The sequence below is a fragment of the Thunnus thynnus genome, chromosome 4 (genome assembly GCF_963924715.1).
Source record: "Thunnus thynnus chromosome 4, fThuThy2.1, whole genome shotgun sequence".
Taxonomy (NCBI): Eukaryota; Metazoa; Chordata; class Actinopteri; order Scombriformes; family Scombridae; genus Thunnus; species Thunnus thynnus.
Window position 1 is genome coordinate 18079434 of NC_089520.1, and position 24691 is coordinate 18104124.

The 24691-nt window shown below is 37.3% G+C and overlaps 1 protein-coding gene across 1 annotated transcript in view; it reads left to right on the forward strand.

Moving 5' to 3' along the window:
• LOC137181419 (testis-expressed protein 264 homolog) overlaps window positions 1-23457 on the forward strand; it is a 38372-nt gene extending 14915 nt beyond the window's left edge. Inside the window, exons 3-4 of the mRNA XM_067587114.1 lie at window positions 11512-11677; window positions 18184-23457. Coding sequence (XP_067443215.1) covers window positions 11512-11677; window positions 18184-18470 — 453 coding nt within the window. The 3' untranslated portion in view covers window positions 18471-23457. The remainder of the gene's footprint in view (window positions 1-11511; window positions 11678-18183) is intronic.
• The last annotated feature ends 1234 nt before the right edge of the window (window positions 23458-24691 follow it).

Sequence of the window (24691 nt, forward strand, 5' to 3'; positions counted from 1 at the left end):
CAACAGGGTGGGGGCACGTAACCAAGGTGCGGGGGTTTGGGACCTCAGTGAGCGAACTAAAGAAAATGGGAAAGATAAAGAAGAGGCTTAGGACTCAACTGCTTTACTCAGCTCAGTGACTTTCAAATAGTCCTTGTTCATTTGTCAGGGCTGAATAAGTCTATGTAAAGAGTGTTGTTGCTTGAGTGACACCTGGATTGTTCGTACCGGCAGTGACTACTGTCACTCATTACGTCCTCAGCCCCTTTGAACGACATTTTTCTCCCTCAGGGATTTTAAATGAAATCTAGACTATACTAGACTAGGCTGTAGAGATGCTATGTTCCATTATCCCTTCCTCTAAGTGAGAGAATAAGACTGAGAAAATGCCTGAAAAGACTGTTGTACTATTGAGGACACACCATTGTAGTTCTACTGTCTAGATTATCAAAAGGAACGCTTGACAAAGCAAAACAGAAAAGAGATGAAATGCAGTATTAATGTGAGTGGTTCATTGGATATTGTCACAGAAATAAAGGAAAAGAAATGAAGGGAAAGTAAACTGCCAGGGAGGGGAGGGTTGTATGCCTCTGATTGAGTGGTATCCTCCATAATCTTACAGATTACTGTCATTAACACACAGGCTACAGGAAGCGGTCAAACGTCACTATCCCCTGAATTACAGGTTCTGCGCTGCTGCTGAGTGCTAGTGTTGGCTTTGCAGTGCCCCTTGAGCCACACTTTTAAGTATTTTTACAGATGTACCTAATAAAAGAGCTGGCATGGTGGCGGCAAATGGCAAATTCAATGCAAAGGTTACTTTTTCAATCTCTCTGACATCCAAAATTCTTTGTACCTGAGCGAAAATCCCATTTTTACTTTTCAGTTTCTCCCTATGTGCAGAAAAAACTGCAATGTCAATACATTTAGAAGGTCATGTTATCTGTAAGAAAGAAAGTCTCATTGCCTTGCAGCCACTCAAAGCCCGCTGTCATTATCAACCATCAGGTCAATATTAGATACTACCTTTGAAGTCATTTTACTTACAACAGCCCAAGTTGGTAGTGTCCCTTGAGCATTTAGCACCAAAATACATTTTGGCTCTTAATTCTTAAAAGCTGGTGTGTGTACCAAATGATGTGTGTTATTTTTCTGGTGTATTTATTTGCTACATTTCCTCCTCTGCTGCAACACATATCTGCTGTATATGTCGTCTTCATATTCACTGAACCGTGAGGATTTAAGCGTGAACATGCCTCAGTACATGTGACAAGAAAGGTACCAAAATGACAACTGGGCTGTAAAAGAAGACAATTCTGTACAATTCTGTATCTCAGCAGCTAGAATCACTAACATTATTTTTAGTGTTGTAAATACAGACACAGACAGTAAAATGTGTTTGGTAATGTTTATTTACATGCACAAAGTTGTAATAATTGCAGACGTTTCATGTCAATTTAATAGTTTTTGTGTGTCTTATAGGTATGTCATTCAAATTTATGTTGAATATTTGTAAAATGATGCATGTTTTTAGACTTTGCCAACACTTGTATGAGGAAAAAGCCTTAAACTTAATTGTGACCACCTTTGACAATTGACACAGTGCAGTTACTGTAAAGATGTAATACATGTAGCTTGTTAAGACTGTCCTATAATGATCTCTGTCACATTTGCTTGTCTTGTAGATCTCCAAAGACCAAGATTTTCTGACTTTTAAATAAAACAAAGTATAGATCAAATAGATGGCTTTTGTAAAGTAGGGCTCATAAAGAATTCCACCACTGTCTAAATCCAAAAGTTATATAATATATAGTATAATCTGAATTGTAAAAATTTGAAAAAAAAATTGAACTAAAAGAGGGAACACAGATTCTGCTAATTTATCAAAATATCAGATACCAGATCCTCTATATAGACTTGTGGGCATTTGCCTGAAAACACCTGGATTAATGTGTCATAATACTTCCATTTACATGGAGACATGTGGGCGATGTAGCCTTTAATCTCTCTGACACAGTTGCAGTTGTTCTCTTAATCAAGAAAAAAAATACTGAAACTTAGTTATTAATTAGTTGCCATATTATTGTCCTTGCATTATCATTATAATGACAGTTTTTAACAAACCTTTTTACATGAACAACATGAACATGTCAACTCACAGCTTTTGCCAGCTATTGGTAGTGTTTGTGATGAAAATATCAAGCTTGTGGTATTTCAGATCAATTGACAACTTTACAACGAGCAGATTTTTCCTTGTCTTGTCCTTTTGTTTATTTTGCTTTGATTTTGTTTTGCTAAGGGCTGAATAGAAACAGCTAGAGAGGTGGGTTTAGTGCTGCTGTTTGTCTTGCCCACCCAGAAATTACTAGAAAATACTTAATATATTGAGAAAACAGCCCGTTTTTCAGATTATCTGAATCCATTACAATGGTGGGGAACACTTATCTACCACTTTGTTCCTGTCCTCTTCACTGCTGACAGTGGTGTTCACTTCCTTTTGCCTTTCTCATCAGGAGACGAGGGGCCATTGTTGAGACAGAGGTTGTTATTTGCATCCGTCGCAGTGCTCAGAATAATCATTTGTTGGCTGTTTTCCTCTAGAGAAAAAAATCCCTGTTTTTCCATCCTCACTCCCCGTGGGCAGTAGGTCTTCACATTTCTACATAATTTTTTCACTGTCTTTGTCTCATCTAGGCTGATTTGTTCCCTCAAAAGTACAGTAGCTACAATTCCTCTTGTGATTTGCAGTCATTATTTGCTTCTTTCAGACACAGTCAAACGCTGGGAAATTTTAATAGTTTTCATTTATTCCCTTAGGACACTTTGTAACATATTATTCTCACCACATGTGTACCTGCATGTCTGTACAGTTGAAGCCCACCTGGAAATAAATTGGGGTTATTGTAAATTCTGACAAATTGAAATTCAGAAATTCTGTCAATCATTGCTTAAATGTAGAGTAAGTTTTCACTACATTTTTACAAAATATTTGTCACATGCACCTATACAATATTTTGAACATGATGAAAGTTTCATATAATCTCAACTATTGTAACTAACTAGTTGACATTTCCTCTTACGTTAGTGTCGGTGGAGTTACTCAGAAAAACCATAATTTATTATAATCCTAAAAGTGTAATGAGGTTACTTTCTTCCTTACTCAACGAGAAAAGTATTCCTGTTGCTTATTATTTCATATTTACGTGTCTTTTTAAAAGTCATGCCAATCCTAATTTGTCATTTGTATCTTGTACAGAATCTGGACCATCTGAAAGACTGTCAGTCTACCTCAGAAATGAGCAGTATTTCCTCCATTATGCAGTCCGATAGCATTTCTCTGTGTGTTACCGCTGCGCACCACGTCTAGCCTGTTTAACATAAGAGATTAATTATTATCACCATTATCTGTGAGCAAGGTTCTAGGCATGTTCTCTGTTTGACAGGCTCCTTGTCCGTCGCTGTGGAGAGGGGATCCTTATCTGGACACTTACAGTTTTATTTTTCTCTCTTTCATATCTTTGTAATTTGCACATTTGGTTTTAGACTGTTAATCGAACAAAACAAGCAAGCTGAAGGCATCATTTTGGCCTCTGGGAGATAATGATGGGAATAGCTAGTGGCGTGGCTCTAGGGCTAGCAATGTCTGTCAGTCAGTCCACCACTTTAGTTCAGACTAAAAGAAATATTGAATGAAATGCCATGAAATATAAAAAAAATGAAGTGGATGTGATTCATCAACAACACCTGGGGAAAAAGCATGTCTTATTTCTTTGTGTGCAGGGAGCTAATGGATCCTCTGTAGAGCCATGACTGGTAGCTTGTGCATAGGTTTTCTTTGTGTCAGGCATGACTTTGGTTATTCTCCTTCTACAGTACCAGCACTTTTCTCCTTGTTTAAAGCATCCCTCTGGTGCCTAAACGTATTCACTATATTTGTTATCCTGCCCCAGAGTGCCTCTTTATGTGCTGGTAAAATATCTCTTCTTTGCAACAGAGAGCTCTTTGGTGTTGTCTCCTCCGCTCCACACTGGAGAGGAATTTTCTCTTCTTTTTTCTTATTATTAAATTGAACTGCTTGTGAGGGAAAATGCTGGAGAAAGTCTTATTTTAACATATTAATTGCTCATTCAAAACAGCTTTGAAAATCATTCCGTAACAAAAAAAAACCTCTTATTCACGTATCATGTTTTCTTATATGAACAAATCCCATGAAAAGACCACATCATCACAATTAATTTATCATACTAACAAGTACTGTCCGTGTAGCCCAAGTCAGATATACAGTAGTTTATTCATCTGTGCCATAGACCTCCATTGTTGTCTAAAAACTATTAAAAACACATCAGTGAGCCACCCTGTTCCACTGGGTGACATGTTCCTTCATTGCAATCAACATGAGCACTGTACATTCCTGTAAGTCAATCCCACATACTCTGTCTTGCTGCTGTAAATACCTCATAATGCACTAAGTACGCAGCGGAAAACTGTTCCCAACTAATGGACTATTTATTTCTGTTTGCTAAAAACTACAGTGTAGTAACTTGGGCTATCACACCACAAGTTTATTGACAGAAAGTCAACAAGTGTCTGTGATTTGGACATGCTGTGGGTGTGTTGCATTGTGGAAGAGGCTTTGAAGACTTGGGGTTGCTATAATAATTAAAACGTTCAAATGCACTTTAGCCATGATTTGCACATGTGCTAATTTTCATGCCCTATTTTAGTCTTTATCTTGCACATGTTGAACTGATGGCACCTGCAGTTGCTTTTGCCCTGAATTTTGGAAAACATGTGCATCAACATGCACAATAATATTTGTTTTTAGATGTTGTTATTGTGAACCATTATTATATCAGTGGCATGGAACAATTTAGAGTATAATGCCTTGAGCCCATCTCAAATATTTATCTCTGACATACACAAAGCTTAAATATTGTACTCTTGTACTTGAGAACACAAGCTGTGTGTACATGGCTAATAACTTATAATAACCATACAATCATCATATGCACTGCCCCTGTTCGCCTATGTGTTAAGCTGTTATCAGGTTTATCACACCTGTATTCACACGTTGTGTCGTAAGTGTCTTATCTGGAAATATCTACAGAAATGATTCTTCGGCAATCTGTATATTTCTTTGAACTGTTGAATTGCACTCTAATAATTGAATGATAGCCATTATTGCACCTTTGAACACATTAACTGTTATTTTACTCTAATTACCATCAAAATCACACTACGTAACTGATTTAATTAAGTAATTTGACTGGAATTATAAACACAAGTAGCACTCCAACCATGAAATCCATTTTCTTTTTAGCTTTTTTTTGGCGCCGCTAAGTTGTTTCCTAGGCCCGCCCCCTGATTGATAAGGAAGAAATAAGTGAACCGCCACCTTAATCTGATTTTATCAGGAATTAGGTTATAATATGTGCTTATAAATATCTAGTCCCTAATATGACAAGTGTACTATCCAACTAAAGCAGTAAACATTTGTATCGAATAGTAGAATTATATATTTATGCATATATGTGATGAATTGGTATAGAGCTTTCATGACTTTCCAGAGGAAAAAAAGTAATTTATCAAGCCAGAATGTAGGCTAAGTGTATAGCTGTGTTTTACCAGGGGGAACCAGAAATCTTGTTTTAGTGCTCTAAAAATACCCTGTACAGTTTAATTTATTTATCCATGAGCACATGCGATGTATTTGCACCGGGGCCCCGTGCAGGTGTCGTTCCCCAGGCTAGGAACCTGGAAAGAGGACACTAGCACATCCTCTCCTTCATGTAGACTATCTATCCTTCACCAGTTCCCTCAGGACCTGCTGCAGAGTGGCTAGAAATACACTACTAGCATAGAGGTGCAGAGGTGATTAAAGGACTGTGTGTGTGTGTGTGTGTGTGCGTGTGTGTGCACGTGATGTTTTTGGTAATCCCCTACACTGAAACGCATTTCATTCATTTTTAATCCTGTGTTGATGCAGATTTACCCTCACATTTTTTCAGTATAACAAAGCGCCATAATTACTAGGTTCACTTAGCCGTGACACGTAAATTAGTTCAATAATTAGGCTTTCTATAACCCACTGATTTCTCTTCCATGGTACCTTTGCATGGTTCCCAGCAAAACAGTGTTGGCATGGGCTGATGTGTAATTGAAAAACTCAAATAAGGATGGGATATTGCTGTTCTGTCATATTTGGACTCATTTTTGAAACTTATTGATGGTAATGGTCGGGATCATCTATAGTCATATGAGTGATTTACCCTGCATTTACAGTTATGGTTGGTAAGGGTGGACTTCAGTGACATGAGATGCCTCCTAAGACCAGAAAACAAGCATACAGTGACATAAAGCAAAGATGGATATATCCAGTTCTGCCTCAGTTCTTCTGAATTTAATCAAAGTAAGGTGAGGTTATGTTCTGTTGGCACATGTAATTTTCCATGTCTATTCCCTTAATAATGTTATAATGTAATAATGTTTTCATGCCAGAGATACATAGTCAAAGATAAGAGTGACAGGTAAGAATATTGTCATTTCTGTGCTGTAGAGGATGTGAAGAAAAAAATGACCTTACTATGACCCAGATACTCTGTACTGCCTTAAGTGTTCTCTTGGGTCCCTGTGGTCCTGATACAACAGGAGAAGAGTATGGAGAAAATCAAACAAAAATCAATAGCACACCATCCACAATCCCCTACCCAATTACAAAAGCCTACCGTGCACAGTTTGTCTCAGTGATTCCACAGCTGGTCTAATTATTTGCCTGCACTGTGTCCCAGATCAGGATGCAGAGAAACTGACCTTAAGGCTCACTGGGTTAGGTTTTTGTTTGAACTCACCCAGCACTGACCATAAGAAATAGTCTCCATTTTTGATAAAGTTGTCCACAGGTCTCACAAAAAAATCTTACTGAAACATTTAAATTTAAGGCATTAAAAAGCCTTAAATATAGTGAAATGTAGTTTTGGATTACATTTAAAAGGTATTGATTTTCTTTATTTTTCTTATTGTCAAAAATCCCATGAAAGACCAAAGCTAACAATGAATTGATCCTACTAACAAGTAGTTCCTGTCCAGTTCTATATGTCTTATTCCTCTGTGCCATTCAGCTCCATTTTTCCCAAAAACACATTAATGAGCCACAGCATTGAACTGGGACATTTTCCTTGAATGATTCAATCAACACAGGCAATCAATCCCACATATACCGTCCTGCTGTTGTAAATACTCACTAACACATATTAATCTGCCCTCTGAAAATAATCTGTAAATGCAGTATTTAATACTATTCAAGTAGTAATCTTTACTAAAAATCTATGGTGTCCAGCTGTTTGAGGAAATTAAAGTGTATAAAAAGTGCAAAAAGTATTAAAGTGTGACCTGAAGATTTACATTCAGTAGGAACCAATGGGCTTGGGGCGGGAAGTCAGAATACTATAGTAAACAATTACAGTATAAACTGGCCATGGTTCCATTTATCAGCACTCTAAACCAGTCTGCCATGTAAATACTACTTATTTTATGCAAAAATACCCATTTTGTATTAATCCACATCAAGTGCTGGGTCAAGATTTAGGCATCATCTGTAATTCTTCCATTTCAGCAGGGTGCTCCTTTGAACAGTCAAAGTATTGCCATGCCGTTGGGCTACCCTCTGGTAACAATGTATTTTGCACATAGTTTATTTAATCTACCTTTCTTTTGTACAGCTGAGGCCTGATGTTAGTGGTACCATGGTCATATTCTTTGCTAAATGTCTATTTACTCCTATATTTACTATTGAAATGTTAAAACAAAAGCTTTAACAATGATTTTTAGGCATTAAACTGGTGATTGTTGAATACTAAAAACCTTTATCTTGGTCATGTCATTATTTATATTTTAAGCTAGGTTAACACTTCTTATTTAAAAGATTACCCATATTTATTGACTTTTGGAGAACTTTCAACTTGTGAATCAATAAAAACATCCAGTTCTGCTGAGAGCACACACGGGGAGAATGGATCTTCATGCTGAATATTAATCCATTCAAAATGAATTAGCATTTACTATTCCTTTTTTTCTTCACTCACTTGTCTGGCCATCACTGTTGGTCTGAAAAAGTCAGAAGTACTCACCCCTCCAAAGAGCTTTTAAAAAAAAAAAAAAAAAAAAAATTCTCCTTAATGAAAAGAACATTTGAAACTTTTATGTGCTAATGCAGCTTCTGCCTTCTGCTTTTACTAGGAATTCATTTTAGGTGTGATTCATTTCAAGTACAACAACAACGAAGAGAACACATGAAAAACCTTGACATAATCTGTCACAAGGGCAGATGCAAAGATGAGTCATTCAGGTTTGGGCAGAAACTTGATACTTTTATAAAAGCATAGAAGTTTGTAAGAGTAAAATAAGGCAACAAACAGAAACAGAATGTCAGTGACTTATAAGTGCATCAGTCCCAAAATCATCAGTATGAAGTCTACTGAGTCTGCAGCCATGCTCTGTGAGGCTATAGTTTGACACAGTTGCACTTTGAACTGAAGAGTCTGATGGAAATGCCATTAGTTTTAATAAACCAATGTATTGGACAAATTGAAATTTAGGCCTAATGATAGTGGTAGATGAAAAATCTGGGGATTACTTACAATTCCTTCTGGGGGGAGCATGAATGTCCAGACATACCAGATTTCATTGACAATCTATCTAATAATTATTGAGCTATTTCACTTATAGCCACAAACGTAAAAGTCATCATGGAGATCACTGAAGTCAGTAGGATTCATCCTCTTGCTCACTATATAATTGACAAAAAGCTGTAAGTAAGTGGTTCCAAAACTGCTTATATTCATGTCTTGACACAAGAGTGCATTAGCTTAAAACATGGATGCCTGAGCAGAGGACCCTGATAAGTTGTTTTGTCCTATTTCCAGTTTTGTTTACAATTTGAGAAAGCCAAAATATGTCTTTAAACCTGAATTGTCTATTACCATCTTGCAGGACACATTAGGTCCTGTTATTGCTTTGCACTTCCACATAATTGCTGAGGTTTAAGGGGCTGTTTTGCAGGACCCGTTGTCCCCTAATTTCCATTACAAATAATGATTTTCTCGTAATTTTTCCACTTACGACAGTGTAAATAATAATGTACCTATGACACTAGACCTCGGTCAGGACCCCATAAACACTGTGAAGCAATTTCAAAATTGTTGTTAGGAATGCCAGTATAACCTAATTTGTTCTGATTCATCAGAAAATAATGTCTTTAAGTCTTTACAGACAGTTGTAAAGCAAACAGATGTTTACTTTCTTCCTCCCTCAAAGAACTATAGGCTGTTCAATGTCCTTCAGCAAACATTCCTGGATATTTATGAAAACAAGGACTAAAGCTGTTCAGAGAGCAAAGAGTGGCCCCTTTATGTTAGGTACCTCATATTCAGTTTTAGTTAAGTGTTTCTATTACAGATAAGGGCTAAATGCAATGCTTTAAATTGCCCACCCTTACTCTGCTCTCCAGGTGTATGATACTTGTGTGCTTGGATCTTTTCAGTGTACCATTAGACTGTTGAGTCTTATCTTACCTGCAGTACTGTATTTGTGAGCTCATTTTTCATCATTTGCTTGTTTTGTAGCTAACACCAACAGCAAAATCAAATTTCTTGGGCTCCCATTCTACTCTAGAAAATGAAAGCAAAGATAAATCTGACAAATCGGAATTTACCAGTGAAATATTAATGCTGAGCCCCTCTATATAGCTATTGTACTAACAGTGTGTCTGAACTATTCCTCTTTTTTTACATTTGATCATTTATTGATAGGATCTGAATTGCAAAATTAAACTTGTGTGTGTATATCTGCATACATGCGTGCAAATCAATATGCAATATGCAGCAGTCTATGACTGACTCCAGTTGATGAGCCAAGCCAGTAAGGATACACAGATGTTTCTGAGGGAGAAATGCACCAATAATTGATGTAGCTGAAATCACTGAAACTGACAACGTTGTTCCTGCAGACAGCAGCAGGAGGAATGTCACTGCTGTCATAATTGGGCTGAGAGACAGATGGTGAGGGAGATGATAGGATAGAGTCTGAAAAGAAGTCAGCTGTCTCCTATAAAGAAACTATCTTATTTGTGCGTGTCTTTTCAGTCCGCAAGCTTGATTATCACATCCTACGTGTGCAACATTCCTGTTGTTCCACTAAACACTAACCTACCTGTCACCACTTCCCCTTTTCTTGAAACTAGAACGTCAGCAAAGGGTACAGGGACTCAGTACACCCAGGATCTGTCAAGAAAAAAGAATAATCTGAACATTTTCAACTCTTGGAGAGATGTCATGAAGTGTGAGGAATGATTTATGGTCTCAAACACTCGGGCTAATATAGATCAAGTTGACGATGAAACCCAGGGTTCTGAGAAGGAGTGTGAGTGAAATGTGTGAATACAGAGGTACTCATTACCATAATTTATTAGCCTCAAATTTTCCTAATTCTCCTCCTCTCATTTTAATGTGGCCATGCCACACCAAATTTTAATTACAGCATGAGACTCCCAATCCATGTCCTTTCTCATCATAAGAAAATGATTGCTTGTGATTTAGTCTCATGTAGAATATCACATCAAATAATGATCTACATCTAGTTTATTTAATCGTCAAATTCCATTAGACGGCAACAAATCTGATGCACTTTGGCAGCAATAAAGTGGATAAATGGTCAAATGAAAACTGACACACATTTCAGTAAATTAAAACAATTTTACTTTGAATAATTGATCATGTTGAGATACCGCACTGTGGCTGCAATGTGTTTTCAAGTATTGCTCGACATTTAGCATATGCCAAAAGGGTGAAAGTAACAGACATTGGCTGTGCATGAGTGGAATAAGAAAACTTGGTGTGTGAAAGGTTAATGAGCTTGGAGAAGTGGAGTGGTCTCTGTCATGTGAGACTCCCTGCTTTCTAGAGAAGTGAGGCCAGTATTAGAAGAAAAAACAGCAATTTTAACAGAGTCAGCATGAAGTGTTGAGGCTTCATGTTCCTAAAGACAGGTTGTAGGGATCTAAGATGTGTGAAGGTGTGAGGACAGAAGAAAGGGGTTCATGTGTGTTCACAGGTGGAGTGATGACTTTCCCACATATGACATCAAATCATTTCCTCTCGACTGTAACACAGACTTGTGGGATTATTGGCACGTCTGCTCTTGTAGTATACTGTTGTGTTTCTTATGTCCATGTACATGTATGTGTGTGTAAATACACATGTTAATAAGTGTTGATGGGACTCATTTTAACATTTGCAGCATTAACTTAGCACCTTCAGAGTTAAATTAACACTGACTGATTTTTTTTATATTCACACATTTTACAGGCATACTTTCAATCAACAGTTGTTGACAACAAGTAGATTTGGAAATTAGGCTAAATGGGGCACTTGTATGTACTGTACTAAACAAGCCAAAACAGTCAGTGGTTTTAAAGGAGACATAGATATAGATACTTCTTTTTTTTTTTACTCTCACCAACTTAAACATCTTTTCCAGGAAAGGAGGCTGTGTGCACACCCGTTCCTTGAGATCTACAGAGAAGGTCTGATCCAGTTCATGGCCCCTTTGGCTCGGCAGGGAGATTTCTATGTGCCTGAAGTCCGACAGGCAGAAAGAAGGCTGTCAGAACAAGAGGAATCATATAGTGACACAGACATCTCAGGTATGTGTACTGCATGCTGTACTGCATTAATACATAGATTTTTTTTTGATACTTAAAGGTGAACCTAGTGGGACTTAAAGCACTTTTAAGCTATAGTACACCAGACCACAGACTGTGTTACTGCAGGAAAATAGATGCAATTTAGCACCTCTAAATAACCACTATTATATGATTGCAAATCAAGCTTAGACTTCATGGATGTTGGCTTTTCACTCCCGTGACTGAAGTTGAACCTGTCATTCAAATATGGTGCATAAGCAGGCCAACAAATGCTACTTTTCATTTGGACGTTTGCACAGTAATTACATCTTCCATAAATAACAAAAAGCGATAAACATAATGAAGAGAAATATTGACAAGCGTTAAAGAAAGACCATTGTTAAACTGTCTCATGTCAGGCTTCAGAATCAAATATAAAAACCTGTGATGTCACCTGTAGGTTACTGATTTGAAACCACAAAACAGGAAACAGTCATTTGACCCACTTTAAAGATATTGATTAGTACAGCTTTTAATTTTGTTTTGACAGCCAAGACACATTTAAGAGGATGTGAAATTAGCTATTGAGACCATAAAATTGTATATAAAAATTGTGATTTTTTTCCCCAATCAGGTCAAGCGAGTCATCTACTTTCTCGTGGCCCTTAGAAAACTGCATGTTAAGGCACCTCAGCCGTGGTGTTTACTGCTCGGGTGTGACCCAGGGGAACTGGAATCTTGTTTCTACTGCTGTTTAGTTTATGAGAATCCTCGCAAAAGCAAACTGTGATTGACACCTTCTTAGGTGTTAATGAAAAGCCCAGACACAACAGCCTCTGGTGGAAGTGTGCTACCACTCACACCAAGGGGGCTGTCCACAGTTATACGGGCACCATATGGAAAACTTGCTTTCACTGTAAAAGATACACAAACACAACACAATTCCATTTCCTCATGAGATGTAAAAGCTTGTGGAGGAGTGTTTTTCAGGAGTCAATACTATATGAAACCGAGTTTAATCATGCGTTGACATGGAATATGAAAATAAGCCTATTTGATGATAACCGCATAGCTCCTAATTGATACGGCTTTGAAGCAGAGGCCATATTGTTCAATTAAATACAAGCAGGCTGTATATTGAATCCAAATATAGACTAACTTAAAAGACACAAATAAAAAAAATAACCACAGAAGACAAAAGATATGGGTCAGCATCTGTTACAGCATATATTTGGTTTTGACATGTTGTTGTTTACGTAGAATACAATCTGTGCTGAAGCAATTTATTCACAGCAATTTATTTATTTTGGTGAAAAGAAATCGCCAACTGTTTCAAAAACCGTTTGCTCATTTATCAAGCACAAATACTAAATATTCTGCGGTTCCAGCTTCTCAAAAGTGAAGATTTGCTGCTTTCCTCTATTTTATATCATTGTAAATTGAATTTCTTTGGGTTTTGGACTGTTGGTCTGACAAAATAGGCAATCTGAAGATGTCATATTGGGCTCTGGGAACTTATGATAGGCTTTTTTCACTATTTTCTGTAGTAAAAGATTAATGGATTAATGGGGGGAAAAAATCTATAAAATTTGTCAATAATCAAAATCATTTACATAAAAAAACGTGTATCTAATTATTATACTGCTAATGAAGCTTTAAGACATTTAAAGTAATACAGTAGATGCCCCATTTGACTGCAGGTTTTGTCATTAAATACAGAAAACAGTCTGAGATGCACTCAAGAAAACCTATTTGGTGAAGTGGTGTATGCACTGAGGAGCACAGTATACAATGATTGATTTATTCAACTCTGATTTTGTAATAGAGGCTTTCAGAAAGTCTGCTTTCCTGACTAGTTTAATTGTAAACAATTCAATCAAATCAATCACTCAGTTATGGTCAGATGGCCAACGTGACATCCTGACTATGATTATTATATAATCAATATACCCTATCAACTGGCCCCTCTCAATTCGCTGATGCTCTACAAAAATGACCGTACTTTCTTTGTAAGAAATATTTTTTTGAGATTACTTCATGCATGAAAAATGGGTTCAAATTTAAATAGAATATTCTTCTGACTGTAATAACTGTAATTTTTGCCTTTCCAAAGGTAGCTGAATGCAATTCGTCATCAATGATGTACTTTAAATTGGGAGGAAATGAATGGTTTCACACTGAAGCACATGAAAAAAGCCACTCATTTAAAGAAACAGGCTTTATAACACATAATTATTTGTCACCCTTGATTTTAATATATCCCTCTGATTTTGTGCAACCCTCACATCAAGTAACACATCTCTCTTCCACCTCCACTCACAAGCTCAAACTTTCCAATCGCACCACTGAAAACCACACCTCAAAATCCCCCTTCTGGATCTCCACACTTTGCTACAAGGTGCAGTGAAAATCTCAGTCGCGTTGACAAAATCCAATGCTTTTCATGTGTCATGGGCGCGTTGGAGAGTGGAAGTGACATTTGGGTCCATGACTGTGAATGATAATGTGACAGGTAGCCATGCTCCTGTCACACTGGGATCAACTCAGCCACGTCAGTGGAGGATTTGAGAGACTGGAGGCTTCTTTGGTCCACTGACCCATCCACCCACTCTATCCACCATTCCACCATACTGATCCCGTCTCAGTGACCGGCTCAACCCCCAGCATTCCCACACATGGCTCCTCATTCTGTTAGACAGCAGTGAAGAAATCGCCCTTTCACCCCCTAACATGGTTCACTTTGCAACACAAGTGGCGTTGTTCTGAGTGGGTGTAGTGCAGTATTTTCTGTCAGTAATCCATAAACAAGTTTACTACTTGCTTTTGTTACAGTAGTTGTTACCAAAGTTGTGTTTAAGTCCCTTGGGGGCAAGTCTAAGTCAGGTGTTTAGCCTTGTGAAAACAAATCTCGTTCAAGTCTGCATAAAGGGAGGGAGTATGCTCAAAACAAACTAGATTGAATAACTGTATTTTTAGTCGATACAAGGGGCTAACGGGAGTCTAGTCATAGATACATACAGCATAAGTTTTGATTTACAGTTCAGATTCAGATTTCAGCTGTTGACAGCACCGCTGCACAACCTAATTTATGTATTTTATGTGATCGGGCCATGTCATGCTTTAATTATATTCCATACAGTAACTGTGTTTATATTCTTTCATTCACTATGTGATATGGGCGACAGTGGGAAGATTAACCTTGTCTCATTACTGGATAAGAGATTATTGTCATGCAGTTTCTGTATTTACGTTGTTTCATTCACTGTGATAGAGACAGTGAGCAGAAGGTTTTCTGTGTAAATAGCTTCGCTTTTTTTCAACTTGTTTCATGTTGTCTTCAATAATCCTTACTGGCATCAAAAACTTGTAAACTCAAGCAGCCCATGCCAGTTATCGCAGGTCTTCCTGTCCCCACATGGTATCCCTGACATTTATGAGGCACCTCTGGAACCTATGCATGTGGGTACAGCAATAACCTCTTAACACAGAAGTATAAATGAAGCTTAGCATGTCATCCGACCACATCTGAGGGTTGAAGTGCCTATAATAACCTTACCTAGATGGCATTGCACTCATGTTGCAATAATTTAGAAGGAGGGGCATAATTGTGTGTGGGGGGGGGAAGACAAAAAAAAGCTTGAGAGAGAAGTCCAGATTCTGCCTACATTCTCTCTTCTGCACAAATGGCTAATCTAAATTGGTTGTGACTGTTGGATATTTGGTTTTGTGAAGTGCCTGCTGCATCCAACCATAACCCCCCCCCCCCCCGTCCCCCAATTCAGACGTCAGCAAGAGCAGGGGCAGGAAGTTTCAGACACTGTTAGACCATCTGACAAGCAGATCGGCTAAAAGAGTCATTCAGGTCACTGAGTGCTGACCATTAAAATGACACGGGACTTGAACATTTTCCATTAAAGTTGTGTTAGTTCATATTATTTTATATAGCTGAGACTTAAAGAGAATGAAACTTGCAACTTAATAACTTTCAACTTTGATATTTTTACTCGAATCGTTACTCCGTACACAATAGATTAGTCTGCGCTTATTATGACCTGACAGGATTTGAGGTGAAATGTAATCATAATCTTTCTGTAAACTAAGTTTGAATAAGCACATTAAATCTTGACACACTCAAATCGTGCAGCATATTTCTCTGTCTCATTCCAATAATGGATCAACTGTCACTCAGATGCATGTAGAGAGTGATGCCTGAAGGCACCGCTAAACCCCTCCAATCAAATGCATTTTTCACTCAAAAAATATGAAGATATCATGCTTAACATGTATTTTCCAATCCAAATAGGATTTTTCTTCCCCATTGACTGATTAAATTTTGTGACTTGCTTTAGGCGGAAAACCAAGAGACTAAACTCAATGCTCTCTCAGAGAACAGTATGCATGTTTTTTTTATATTTTATTTAATTTTTCTCTCGCCTCCATCAATCACATGCACATGAGGTGCGTGTAAATTAATCAGCAAGCTCTTCACTAGATATAAAGTTAGTTGTTTCTTATTCAAAATTTGAATGCATTTTTATGATGATAAATATTTCATTCTATACTGTACACTGTGTTTAACGCTGCTTTGGGTGTCCTGCACATTTTTGCATGTAGCCAACTTGTGTTCAACAAGGTAAAAATTATTTATACTCTATTGTATGCAGTGTTATTGTCAGAAATACATAATTTATGATGCAATCAGTATGCAGTTTACATGCAATTAGTTTATATTCTTGTGGTCTACACCTTGTTCAAACTCCGGTGTGTGCTCGAGTCTGGCCTCAGTCTCGTATTCTCTAACACCATGAAGTCATTTCCACAGCAATATCTGTCTCCTTCTCTTCGCTAATATCATATTTTTGGAATGTGTGACACAACAACACGAGCCTTTAGGTCTTTTATGTTTAGACTAAATGCAACACCAATGACAAAACATGAGCAGGCAGTAGGCTTTGTCCACATAAATATACACACTTATAACTATTCTCTACTGCTTGAATGTTGCTATGTACCACCATTTCGGGCTGAGCTCAGAAATGTGATATTCAGCATGTCTTCGTAACATATAGTTATGTTTTCTACATTTGAAGTTTAACGAGAAATGCAAAAAAAATCTGGTTTTGCTTTGCTGCTATACTCTTTTTCTTCACCTCCGTTTATCATCTGCCTTGAAGTTTGTTCAGGTTGCAGTGAGTGTTTATCTGAATGCCCAGAATGAAAATGTTATTTTCAGAGAAATAAAGTTATTGATTGATAATTAGATAGCATTAGAGCTGCAACGATTAGTCAATTAGTTGATCGACAGGAAATTAATCTGCAAGTACTTTGATAATCAAATAATCGTTTTAGTCTTTTTTTTTAAGTAGATATGTCAAAGATTAACTGCTTTTAGCTTCTCAAATGCAATGATTTAATGCTTTTCTTTGTCATACATGACAGTAAACTGAATATCTTTTGGTTTTTTGGACTATTGTTCAGATGAAACATTTAAAGATGAAACCTTTGACTCTGGGAAATTATAACAGGCATTATCACAATTTTCTCACATTTTATAGACAAAGTGATGAATTGATTAATCAAGAAATAATCGTCAGATTAATCGATAATGAAAGTAATGGTTAGTAGCAGCCCTAGATGACTTAGATAACTAAAGTCTTTGTTTGAAGCTTGATATTTTTCACACATTCTCATTTGAAATGCACTGCAGTGAGTAGATTTACAGTTTTTCAACTTGTAACCTCTGAGAATTTACTCCTTTCTACATTTATCCCCATTGGCGTCCCTCTGGCTTCTTTCCACTGTTTTATATAAAAGGTTAGTTCTTCCTGTGTGTGTATATCATCATCATCATCATCATCATCAGGTCTGCTGTTAATGACAGACTGGCTTAGTGTTAGGAGACATTGATTTGAGAAGAGTGTTATGTGGAAACAATCACCGCCACACGAAGGCAAAAGGTCAACAGACTGGCACACACAGGTATGAAATCGATCCTATTAACCTGCAAAAAACGAAACTAAAAAAAAAAGCAGCATGGAGTCAAGTGTTTCGACTGCTTATATAAACCTATACCATTACAGAGCAGGACAGCTTTGGCTTACAGGAGTTTCTCATTAACAACATTTCAGCACCTATTTTCACAGCACAAGGTGTTGCTGCTGGTATCCTATAGTTCATTAGCAACCAGTAAAAAGTGACATCGTGACAAACTATTCCTTTAAGAAATAATTTAATGCCCTTTTCATCACAGTAATTTAATATGTGCTAATCTGATATTTCATTTGAAGATGTATTTCTAAATAACGTTAAGATGACTTGCTACATGATTCATGGGTTTGGGGCAAATTAAAGGAAAATTTATTGTAGCTTATCTGAACAGTGCAGCTCAAATACAAACATGCAGATTTTGGTTGAATCCCAGCCCTGCCTGGATTTTTGGACAGCCAGGCTTTTCTCATGTGGTGTTTGTTTATAAAAGTCCGCTCACCATCTGTCCATCCCCTCCCTTTCTTTTATCACTGCTCTAGGTGCAGACTCAAACAGTGAATACAGCTCGGGGAGTGGGATTCTCCTGTCAGACAGCAGAGAGACGTCCCTGGCAGCGTCCTCTGTCCACTCTGTGCCTGTCCAGGATCAAGGGGATAGAGAGTACAGAGGGAGAAGCTCCAGGGAAACCTCATTTAAAGAGCTGGACTGGGAACAGACTGATGAACAACAGGAAGAGAGACAAGAGCAGCTTCATGGAGACTCTGACCAGAAAAGTGCGGAGGTTCCCACTCAGAAGTGGTGGGGTGTTGTTGGAGGCGAGGAGTGAAAGTCCAGTCAGACTTCTTATTGTCAGTAAATCCCATGAAAAGACCAAAACCAACAATGTTTTTTTTAGAGACATAAATCTTTAAAAAATGCTCATGAATGTAAACTTTCATTTTTTTAAAAGGTTACTAATTTCCTAAAACAGCTGGGCACTGTGGTTCTTTGCAAACGTTACTCAAAAAGGAGTAAATAGTGTATTTGTTGGGGGATTATTTTTTGGATGAATACACATTTGGTGCTCTAGTGAGTATTTACAGCAACAGGGAGGCGTATTTAGGACTGATTCAAAATAAACCACAGTGCTCATGTTTGTGGTAATAAAGGAACATTTCACCTAGTGCAACAGTGTGGCTCATTGATGTGTTTTTAATAGTTTTTTTTAGGAAACAATACAGGACTATGGCGCTATATCAGGCTTTGTAAATACTTGCTAGCAGGATGAATTAATAGTTAATTGTGTTCTTTTTGACGGGATTTGTTGACAATAAGAATATCACCATAACATCGTAACCTATCCTTTAATATTTTAAATGCACAGTTTTAACAGAAAGTGTTAAAATCTGCTAGATTTTTTTAATGACAGAAAAGTTCACTCAAGATCTGCAGAGCTTATTCAGGTAGCCTGAGTTCCTTGAAACACTTTTACAGAAGTGCTGCTGTTTGTCAAAATGATACAAGATGACTGAACTGAGTATTTGTTTAGCCAAAGCTTTTACTTGAATGTCTTCAACTATTAGTACCTTTATCAATCCATTTCAAATGATCATAGTGTTAATTATTGTTACTCAAACAGGGAATCTAGTTCATTTCAAAGATACTTAAAGACTTGTTTATAAGAGCCTTTTATTAGCACATACCATAGACCTCAAAACTATTGGTACTGTTTTAAAAACTTGTCATCTTTGAATATTTGTGCACCTTGTTATGAGTGTTATGATGTGTATTTTCACAAAGCACTGTGTTCCTATGACTCTGTTAGTGATGCACAAGTTTGAATATAAAATCTACTTCATTTCTAAAAGGAAAGGTGTGAATGAATGCATATTAATTATCTTCTTCCTGTAGTCCTCCTGTCCACCTCTGAGATTGAGGACATGATTATGGTGATGACATGATCAGTCAAGGAGCAAGATGACAAGACAAGTGGGCTGGCTGAATATTAATTTCACTATGACTGAAAGCAAGGGGCCTGTATTTACAATCACTCTACATCTCACCTTTAGCCATCAAACCACTCAAATTTTCCTCACACCTTCATTTTCTGTTTAGCCATCACATTCTGTTATTTTACTTCCTCAACCTCACCCCCATCTGCTGTCTCTTTGCACAAGATCATTTCTGTGTGTTTTATTTTTCTTCTCCTTTTGCTCTTCTCTCTCTTTCTCTCCGAAATAAATATGGCAGCTGCAGCATGAAAGACCACCTGCTGACCCACAGCCTGTAATGTATGTCCAGTCATATCCGTATCCTTTATTTTTCAACAAACAAGTGATCGCACGAGCCTCTCGCAGCAAGCCGTACTCACTTTGAGGGCGCAGACACAGATGTGCATGTGTATAATCATGTGAGAGACACCATATATGCTGGTTTGAAGCAAATAACCTTTGCATATCCTGAGCTCATGCGTGTGCATTTAAGATTCTCCAGATTTTCACTTTGTGTTTTATATGACTAAAAACCCATGCCAGTAAGGCTTACCATAAATATAATTGTGGTATTAAAGTGTCAGATGAATCCAGTTTGACAGTTTTAAATGTGAGTCATCCTGCAACGGCTACACAGTTGCCCCATCAGACTGTGTTTAAACCCAACCCATAGCAGGTTATTTTTTTCAAACTTGGAAACAACATCTTAAAGCCTTGGTTGAAAAGCTGTGAATCTGTCTTTAAAACTATTATAAATACACAGTCATACATAAATACACATCACAAAATCAAGACATTCAATTCATTCAGCTTTACAATAAAAACACAGGGCCCTGTTCTAAGTAGCAGTTTTTCAGGAAACTTGGTAAACCTACAGTCATTTTTGGAACAGGCCTCAATAGCGTGCTGTTAGAGGTAGTGAGCCACAGTTGGGTTTTTGTTTCCGTGTATAAATTGTTTTATTTTAGACTCGCTAGCGGCATGGCTCTAGAGATAGCAATGACAAGTCAGTCCACTACTTCTGTCCAGACTGAAATATATCAACAACTATTGGATGGACTGCCATGATATCTTTGACATTCTTGGTCCCCAGGGGATGAACTGTACTGACTTTCGGGATCCCTGATTTTTCTTCTAACGCCACCAGCAGGTTGACATTTTGGTCTCTAGTGAAATAAGTTTATAACCAATAACTTTAACGTTTTTCATCTAGTGTCATCAGGTCAAAATCTTACTTTGTCCACTACTTTAGTTTATGACCAAATACCTGCAAAACTAATGACTCTGTACTGTGTGGTTAGTTTAGTCTTCAGGAAACAATACCTGCTAAACATGAGCATGTTAACATACTGTTGTTAGCATTTGGCTTAAAGCATCACTGTACAGCCTCACAGCTAGCTTGGCAAAGATCTTTAGTCTTGTTTGACATTATCCCGTATGGTGGTCTTCAAGGAAAATGATTCATTGAGATCTAAATCTGTCTAAATGTTCATTAGGAGGAATTTGTTGATCACGCCATAAACTACTGTATATACTTAGTACTTAGTAACATGGAAAAATGAAAAAAACCAACAAACTGAGTCTCTTACAGCGTCACTCATTGATTGATTTACTCTAAATTGGAGTTGCCTCTGAGACTTAATTGGAATAATGCTGAGCTTTTACCTGACAAATGTTCCACAAATAAAATGATATATTGTGGGTGTTTACCTTTTTTAATCTGAATGCTGATTACTTGAAAGATAGGGTTAAGTCTCCAGAGGATAAAGGTTTAACGAGATGGATGAGCTTTAAGATTGTAAGAGAAGCCCTGAGATGTATAATTACAAAACCTCTCTGATCAGGTGGTGTACTCCACTCTGTCTTTCTATGTTGTTTATTGTGCACACAGGTTGGACAATGGCATAGTAGCCTTGACTTGACTGTAATATGACATAATTGGTGTGACACTAATGATCACTGAGGGTCATTGGGTAAAAACTCCAGGCTGGCTGTGCCTTTGGAGCTGCCAGGAATACTGTGTTAAATTCAAAGACATTTACTGTAAAGCATCATTTCAGATTATAATAACTTTTTAAAATTATTTTTGTAGTTTCAGACCTCTGTTCTTATCTGTAATAACTTTGCAGTTGCCAAAGTTCTTTCTGAGATCTGGGGATTTGGCAACTTCACTAAGTCTGACAAGACAAGCAGTCAGACAATCATACAGATTTTAAACAAAGCCCCAATTTAGACAAGCTTATTACCCAAACTGTCAGTTTTAAAAACCCATCACAGTTCTCAGACAGACGTCCTGGTTCATCTTTGACCCATCCTATCTGCTCAATGTTGTGCCTGCAGATATTTTTCCTGTGGAATGAGGGATTATCACTGATACTCCAGTTGCTCTCATTTTCAGTTTTACTTTGACATAAAGTGGTTTTGATTATCTTTTTACACCTCATCTGATCGTCTGCTCATGTTTCTTTGCCTGTTTGACTATCTTGTAGAGAAGATGCTATGTTCTCTAATCTCAGCAATTACTCTGGTAGGAACAATTATGATTGACTGATAAAAATGATGACCAAAACCACAAAAATAAAAACCAAAGTATGGAATGATCCTTTAAGCAAGGATGGGGAAAGTTGAAGCTGTGAACTTCCAGTCACAGGATGGTTTTTAAAATTAACCCAAATTTAAAAATACAAAACATACATATCTCTAGAATCAGAATCTATTTATTAGCCAAGTATGCAAACATACAACAAAGAATGAGTCTTGGCGTTTGCTCCCACAAACACAGAAGAATAAAAATATAACAAGAATAAGGTAGTAATAATAATAAAATAATAAAATAGACAAAGAAGTACTAAAATTGAAATGAAATATTGAGTGTACAAAGGAAATATGGGCTAAGAAATGTGACATGTGCAATAAATAATTAAATTATGTAACAGTGGAGGTTGAATGCAATGTAGAATGTTAAGTCTAGTTTGATGAAATATATGAAAGTGAGCAGTGAAGGGATTAAAGAGGGATGTGAAATGTAAAATCCAGTTTGATAACAGTGCAGCTCAGCTCTTTAGTAGGGCAACAGCTTCTGGAAAGAAGCTGTTTCTGTGTCTGCTGGTGGAGGTTTTTATGGATCTCAGTCTTTTTTTTCCTGAGGGAAGAAGTTCTAGTGTAGTGTAGCCATGCAGATAGTTTGATTTTTGAGGGTGAATAAAATGTGTTTGTGCTGTTCAAAGCTTTCAGAAACTATATTTGAAAAACTCACTAGCAGAATGTTTTTCCAACAACATCATTCAAGATACTCAAGATAATCCACAGACTTCGGTGTGGGCAGTTTTCAAAGTAACAGCCTGTTTTTTTTAGAAAACTTTATAGTTCAAATGAGGTGAGGTTGGCAATTATCTAGAGGAACTGGGAAAGATACAAGGAAGAACATGAAAGATATTGATGGTGAGTTTTTCAAATATACTTTTTAAATGCTTTGAATCCGACAAATGAGATTCCATTTGCAGACATCAAATTGGATTGGCAGCAGAAATCTCATAACCTGAGCAAATAAAACTAAAACTATGTGCATGGCTTGAATCCACTAGTGGGAGATGATAAAATATGTTTGTTTTTTGTGATTTGGGTGAACTGGTCCTTTATTAGTTGACTCTGCTCAAGCTTAAGATGAATTCCCCCGCTCATATATACTGAGAAGGAAATGTCTAGCTGTGGGAACCTGAAAGTTGTGGCTCAGTGGAGGTCAAAGCACTCTGATTGTGATAGATTTTTGTCCACTTCCTCTCTGTAGTTGATGTTATTGTTACTACATGTTTTCATGCCTCTGAATATCAACGAAAAGAGAAACCCCACAGAGTAAAATAAAATAGTGGATTTTGGAATGATTGTTTTGTAATCATTCATTAACACTGTATTATCAGAAAACCACAAAGAGAGCAGCAGTGAGTCTGATGCACACTGACCACTGACCAAGAACATTTGTTTCTGTCCTCTATAATTTCACTCGACATTAATTGGCATGTTCCTATCTAAACTCTGCATTCCACCCACATGCCCTCAACTATTGTAATGGAAACTACAATTCTATTTCAGGAGAAAATTGGTCCCTTTGTGTTAGCTGAGGGAATTATGCAACAAGCAGGACCCGCTCGTCATTTTAATTGCCACTGTACACAGGAAAAGTTCTCCTTTTACCAACCTCCAACTGCAAAGTAGTTATTGGTAGTCCGGAAATGAAACATTTGAAAAAAAAAAAAAGTGTGATGTGAGTGTTGAAAGTGTGGTTGGTAGTGGATAGACGTGACAAAAATGGGTGAGCGATGAAGTTGAATTCACACAGAATTAAATGTTGTTTCCTGACTATTTCCAGATTTAATTGCAATTGTGCAACAACCAAAAAACAAAAAGGTGGGCAGCAGACATTTTCTGCACTCACACAACTCCTCACTAATTATGCATCAGGAATGTTGTTGATGTAATATTGTTTTGAGAAGAGGAGAAAAACAGAGCAGTTTGTAGCATGAAATAATGTCTCTGCAGAATGTTTTGCTACAGAACAGCATATAGCCCAGTATAGTTAACCTTAATTACCACTGAGACTTTGAAGTTTTCCACTGCTGGCTACAACTGCCTTTAAAGTTAATAGGCTGAATCAATAGAGTTAAATCCATTTCTTTTGACCAGAGAATGTCAAAAACAATTTTATATGTTGTGTTGATACAGTTATGTTGTAACAAAACAACACATGAGGTGGATTTACGTATTTTCTGCATTGATTCAGCCTTGAGCTCAAGTGGGCCCTCAGTCTGAACTGCAGATTAAATGATATGAACTCTTCTGCTTTTGTGAGGTTTTTTTTTTATTATTCCTCTGTGTGTGTGTGTGTGTGTGTAGTCGCCTTTTCAGTGAAAAACAAACTGTGCAACGTGCCTCTTGAGTGTGTGAAGTGCCATGCCACTCAACTGGAGTGTGATTCAGTTTTAATGAGATGGAGGTGAATGAGGAACTGACCAGCCCTCATAGAAGAAAACAGAAAAAAAAAGTTGATGCTCATTTCTCTTTTCTCATCTTTCTAAATTTA